Source organism: Temnothorax curvispinosus, unplaced genomic scaffold, assembly GCF_003070985.1.
Source record: "Temnothorax curvispinosus isolate PA1 unplaced genomic scaffold, ASM307098v1 QBEX01003305.1, whole genome shotgun sequence".
Lineage (NCBI taxonomy): Eukaryota > Metazoa > Arthropoda > Insecta > Hymenoptera > Formicidae > Temnothorax > Temnothorax curvispinosus.
Genome location: NW_020213085.1, coordinates 1 through 6,530, shown reverse-complemented (window position 1 = coordinate 6,530; position 6,530 = coordinate 1). Strand labels below are relative to the sequence as shown.

The 6,530-nt window shown below is 40.9% G+C and overlaps 1 protein-coding gene across 1 annotated transcript; it reads right to left on the bottom strand.

Annotated features, from left to right (window-relative positions):
* Positions 1-18: 18 nt before the first annotated feature.
* On the bottom strand, positions 19-4,633 carry LOC112452363 (ELKS/Rab6-interacting/CAST family member 1-like; the record flags this gene model as incomplete). Its single annotated transcript, XM_025012525.1, has 8 exons — positions 4,577-4,633; positions 3,850-4,113; positions 3,097-3,483; positions 1,399-1,701; positions 997-1,149; positions 727-915; positions 395-534; positions 19-177 (listed from the first exon to the last, which is right to left on the bottom strand). Coding segments are annotated over exons 1-8 (1,652 nt in total), but the record flags the coding sequence as incomplete, so codon positions are not given.
* Between the last annotated feature and the right edge of the window lie 1,897 nt (positions 4,634-6,530).

Genomic DNA, 6,530 nt, shown 5'->3' with positions numbered 1-6,530 from the left:
AGCGCCGCGCGATCATACATTTCCTGGACCCGAGCCAGCTCCTCCTGAGCCTTACGCGATTCCTCGCGCGACTTGGTCGCCAACATCTGCTGCTTCTCCGCCTCTAGCTCGAGCCGGTCCTTGTCCGCCTCCAGCACGTCGATGCGGTTCTGCAGGCGGTACACCTCGCTCTGCGACCTGTCACATCACCGTCAGATATTTAGTCCCTGTTTTCTTTATTATAATTTGCCTACATAAACATTTTACAAAAACTCCGTCAGTGGTGCTTAAAGTTAAAATTATTTCAAGCATCTTTATTCTTTGTACTGTAATATTATTATAAGTCAAGTGTTAAGTCATGTCACGTTAATATATTCAAAGAATCTTTCCAATTTAAACGTTTGCTCGGCATTACCGATCATATTTCTCCAGCATCTTTTCAAATTCCTTGGCGGTGTTCTCTCGCTCCTCGTGAGCCTTATTCATGGAATACTGCGCCTTCTCCAATTTCTCCTTTAGAATTTGGATTTCAGTCAATGCGTCGTCTCGCTCCATCTGTTCCATCGCAATTTCGAAAAATCATGAAAAAAAAAAAATTTTAATTTTCTTCTAATATAATTTTTTCTCAGAATAACATCAATGTCGGCAGATAAAATAGAATATACTCTATTATGTCAAGATTATTTTGAAATAGCTTATAACAAATATAATTCATTACTATGCTGCTAAGAAGATAATTTAACTCACCGTTAATTTCTGATGAGTATTGTGCATCTTCTCCCATCTCTCCTTCACCAAATCGAGTTCTGAGAGTACATTCTCCTTCTCGCGTTGCATCTTAGCTATCTGATTTTGTTGGAATTCTATCCTCTCGTGCATCTTCTCCATCTCCTCTTGGAAACTATCTCGTTCCTTTTGTAGTCGCTGCATTATGACCTAATGAACAATCATGACACGAGTCGAATCATTATAAAACTTAAATCTCACAATCATTTACTTTTGCCTAATTGTGCTTACCTGAGCTTTCTCGTATTTGTCCTGCAGTCGATCCACATCAAGTTGAATCGCCTCGCGTTCTTTCTGCATTCTCGCTGACTGTCCTAACGCTTTGTCAAGCTGGCTCTGCAGATTGTCGAAGTCGTAGATCTGTTTTTCTCTCTCCATTTGCATCTACAACAATTATTGTGTATCGTATGTTAAACTTTAACAAATATCAGTGAATATATAATATATGCCTAAATTAATAAGAGTAGTAATAGCTTATAAAAAGGATTAAAATTGATGTCATTTATTTCACAACTCATTTATATACGTTAAGCAATTCAGGACATAAAATATACACGTTTTACAGATAATAAAGGTACTTATAACGATAAGTCTGTTCACACGATACTTGTGATTTTTTTCGAAATTACTCACTCTACGAACTTCCGTCTGTGACTTATCGAGCTTCTCCTGTAGCTTGTCAACCTCGCTCTGTGTCTTGTCCAATAAATTCTGCAGCTTGTCTTGCTGAAGTTGCGCCTTGCCGAGAGTGGCCTGTGTGCGCTCGAGTTCCTCTTGCGATTTTTCGAGCTCGCCAACCGCCTTATCCCTCTCGGAATGAAGACGGGCCACGGACGCCTGTGCGCGGTCATACTCTTCCCGCAGACTCTCCTGTTCGCCTTGAGCATTCTCTAGCCTGGCCTTAAGCCTGTACACCTCGCCCTGACTCTTCTCCACCTTAGAAAAAAAATATTTTGCTGATGCCTTGTAAATTCAATCGATTTAATTTCAGACTATAAATTTGAACGAATTTCTGCAGTCAATCGAACATACTGCAATGACAATTCCTCTTTATATTATGAATTCTGCTATTTCTTTAAGAATCCTTAAAAATATCACAGGTGCGATAAAAATCACACGAGTGAGAAATGCATTTTTATGATGCAATACTGAATTATAGCACATTGTGGAAATAATGAAAGTTTATGCATACTTCCAACATTGTTGAGAAATGCTTTCTTCACGCGTACGCTTTACAGAGTAAACTCCTCAATTATGGAGAAATTACTAAAACGAGATCGAATAACATTAACGCGACTTTCCGCGCTAGAAAGATTTATTCGTTCCCATTTTCGGTCCTTTATTTTCTGTCGTTAACTTGTCTCCGCGCGGAACGAGCTCAAACGATAAGCTGGGTAAATGCGAACTTAAGAACACCGTTTAGCCATGTTCCTTCAAAAACGAGCGATATGGTAATGCACGCGAGTAATTTTCCAGTCACTTAGGTGGCGGGATCGTTACTTTGCTGCCGGGTGCAGACGCCGGGTGCAGGACGAAGGCGTGATTGGAAATTGGATCCTATTGCGCGGGCAAAGATGTAGGCAGCACAGCGGGAGAGCAGGGACGAGAGGCTGAAGGAGTAAAAGGTCCAGGAGAAACGGAACAAGGACGAGGAGGAACCTTCCAGGTGGATGCTAAGAACGCGTTTGAATCGATCGCGATTAAAACTGATTGTCCTCGAAGATACGCGACCGACTCGAGCACGATCCTCGAAAAGTGCTTGCCCAAATGGAACTGTCGAGTCGCGGTCCGAAAGGGACCTTCGTCCATTAATAAATCGCCGAGTGTGGCGACGTGTCTACACGGGTCGTATACTCCAGCGAAGTAGTCCAGGTTACTTCTGTGCCGATCAATCGATAGCACTGTAATTGATGTATAAATAACGCTCCCGCTAGAAAGACACATCGAAGAAGACGAGATATTTTAAGTTATCGCGAGATCGAAATGTTCCAAATCGGAGCTACATCCTTTTCATGATTTAGGACACGGGCAATACTTTCACAGTTCCTTAAATAACGATTCTGAAATGTAATATACCAATCTGCTAACGCACAGATGAACAATGTTAAAATGTAGTAAAAAAAACTTTAGTCGAAATTCCATAGTTGGAATACATTTAACAAACTGTGGCGAATCAAACTCGACAGTGTTCGCGAGTAAAAAAAACCGCAGAGAATTTTTAAAATAAATTTATTAGTAATGACACACATTTCGCATATTTATTGTAATTCAGTATTAAAGTTCGCGTGTATGGTGTCGCAAATGCACGATAAAAGAATAAGGAAGATTTACCTTTTCTTGGAGGGTCGCAGCCTCGGCACGTGCCCTCTCATTGTCCGCTTGCGTGACCCTCAGCTCGGCTTGGGCTCTCCTTAATTCAGCGGCGGTTTTGTCGGCTCGTTCCTGAACGCGCTCCATCTCCTGGGATGAGTTCAGTGTGCTTCTGCCGTAGCCCTGCGACCGCTCGATGTCATGCCGCAGCCTTTCGTTCTCCAGTTCCAACCTGGCCAGCCGCTGCTTCGCGGCCTCCCAGTCCGCACCACTACGTCCGACCTCGGAGGCGGCCTTGTCCAGCTCAGCTTTGCTCTTACCGAGCTCGGATTGTGAGCTCTCGAGCTTCGCCTCGAGCCGGTCCTTCTCCGCCTGCGCTCGCTCCAAACGTGCGCCCAATTTCTCGACCTATCGATTCGTATGCATAAAAGGAAAAGATTTAAAAGCGTTCTTTTACTTTGTTATCTTTTACAATTAAATTTAATGTGTGACAGATATAAAAATAATTGCACATATATTGTAAATTACTATAAATTTAATCAAAATAAATAATTTAAAAAATGTCTCAAAAAATTAGAATTTTGTTGCACTTGTTTTAGATATTTTCGTTAAATGTATGCACATTTATTCGTCCATTACAGTGTCTTATTATTTAGTCCACCTTCAAAAGACGCTTAACAAATAAAAAAATTAGTTACTCATTTTATGTTAATGGCATGGTGGATCGGGGATGAGGAATTAAAGAAGAAACTTTTTTCGCCTAGCCTCGCTCACCTCTGACTCCAAAGTATGTATCTTCATTTTGTATTCAGCGATCTCCCTCTCGTGCAATTCCCTTTCCTCTTGCTTCTCCTGTTCGGCTCGGTCCCTTTGCTCGCGTAATTGTGCCATTTGCTTCTCTTTATCCCCGATCGCCTCCTCGAGACTGCTAAGTGCGCCTTCGCTGCTGCAATGATGCGCCTGCATCGCCGTCAGCCTGGCCCTGGCCATATCGACTTGATTGTCTTTTTCCTTCAGCAGATCCTCCAGATTCTCGATCTGAAGTCAACAGCAGACTCAGCCGTAAGTTCAGAAGGCGAACATTAACTTATTCATCAATTGATTTGTTAGTACAGAGAAACAAGCAAGATGGTTTACTTTATCCCAGGAGATCTCTTTTTCTCCCTATAGTTCAATCTTGAAATCGATATAACTACAAAATCAACTTTTGATGTTACGGAAAATTTTACTACATATTAAACGTCGCGTTAAATGTTAGTGTAGTTTACTGAATTATTACATATTTTGTAAAAAGCTGTAGGGAGAGAGGAGGGCACGGAAAGATAAATTAGTACATATCGAGATTACGCTACATTTAGGAAATTAAACTCAGAACGATCTTCACGCGATCTTCACGAGAATTATAAATTCGGCCTGTTCGCGGTCAGACTGCATGCTAATGTAGTCCCACGAGATATCGATATGGGATTGTTGATTAACGTAAATTCACGTGATCACCTACCTGCCAACGCACTTTCGTCGGTCTTCTTTTACTCACATAATCATACTCAGACATCATCGTCACGACAGGCACGCTAATGTAAAAATAAATACGGTGCTTGTGTCAAAGCAAATAATAGATTATATAAATAGCATAACATAACGTAACGTAAATATGACGCTCAATAATGGCACGGGTAATATTCATATAAATTAAATGTTCAAATTACATATAGAAATTAACATAAATTATGTATACAGAAATATAAACAGCGAAATGTATTACGTATAAATTAGACGATTGCATATAACAATAAGATAATCCACTTACAATTATCTATTAAGCAAATAGTAGTGGAATTAAAAATAAAGAGGAATGGGGGTATTTCATATTTTACAAATTAACATAATCTTTTGTACATAATATAAACATAATCAACGCAAAATAATAGAGCAATTAACAACATTAACTTTGTATTCACATAGGAATACAAGCGCACTTACCAATTACAGAAATAAATAATAGACGAAAATAACACAAAATACAAAGCAGCAGGATAAATTTACCTTCTTATTTCTTTATGGAGCTTATCCTGCAGTCGATTGCGGGAGGAAAGGCTCTACGTGTGAGAATCGAATGTGTGATCGTAGTGCAACGACGACGAAAAATAAGGCAGAGACATAATATAATCCTGCAAACGACACTTTATCGCCCGCATAACGTAAAGTAAAGAGAGATGTGAATTAACAGGAACGAAATGTGTAACGGAAAACGTTGCGGGCGCAAACACAGTGTAACTCAATGTAACGTCTTCGCAAACTGCATTTATGTCCGCAACTACTGTACATCGACTACTGGCAAACGTAAAAACATTGCAAGAAACGTCATACACAGGCGAGTGTGCGCGCACACACACATACACACACACACGCACACATCGTATGTCGTTCTAATCGACGGCCGAACCACTGACACTCATGCGCATTCTCCCTTTCCCGTGTTGTAACATCACGGAGGATGCCACCGATACGTCGAGCGCGTCGGTCGCTCTTTTTCAGCCGCTGCGACAATTAGTGTATCGGTACTTTGTGTGAGTACACGATGCGCGCCTCTAATCCTAGATGATCTCGCATCCGAGAGGAAAGGGAAGACCTTTGTCGTATTCACGAAGCTGATGAAGCGATAATCAAAGGCGAAGACACCGTCAAAGCACGCTCAAAACCACCGTCACGAACAAAGAGCCGGGAGATAACTGTAGCGCATTTTTATCACCATGTTTTATCGTTGGTGCTGTTTTTATAGGAGATTCTTACAAAAATTACAAATCTCGAAAATGACTCGAACTGCAAAATTATAACATATGGCTCCATATGTTTCACGCGCGCGATATACGATTCCTTTTCACTTTATATGTTATATCTATTTACGCGGATTGTTTCCGATCAAATGTAATCGCAAGTACATTCCGTCTAAATCAACACTCCGGTGTCGGGGGAAGCATGAAAAATGTATTCCATGACGGGACAATCGGAATTCTCGTCTTAGGATTACGGCCGTCACACACGTGCGATCGATACCGATATAGTTTTACGTTTCGCAGTGTCAGCACGTACGTCACCCCTCGCGGGATCAGCTCCCGGAATTCCCTCAAAGAGCCGATTGCAATTCACGAGGCGATTGATTGAATTTCGTACACGTACTCATGCGCATTCCATTCTTCCGCTGTGTGGAAGACTGTGTGTGGGACGCGGGGTATACACATATTATTAAACCCTCCTGCTGATTCGACCCTTTCACCCCACATCATTATCATACATTAAAATAGATATCGCTCTGTCAATAAAAAGTTTATTATATTTACATATCATTCAACTGTGTATTGTTTCATTCTTTTTACTTTCTCAATATGTAAGTTTCGTACACGAGTTGGGGTAAAAGAATTAATCAACGATTGCGATCATATTTATGTGTCACT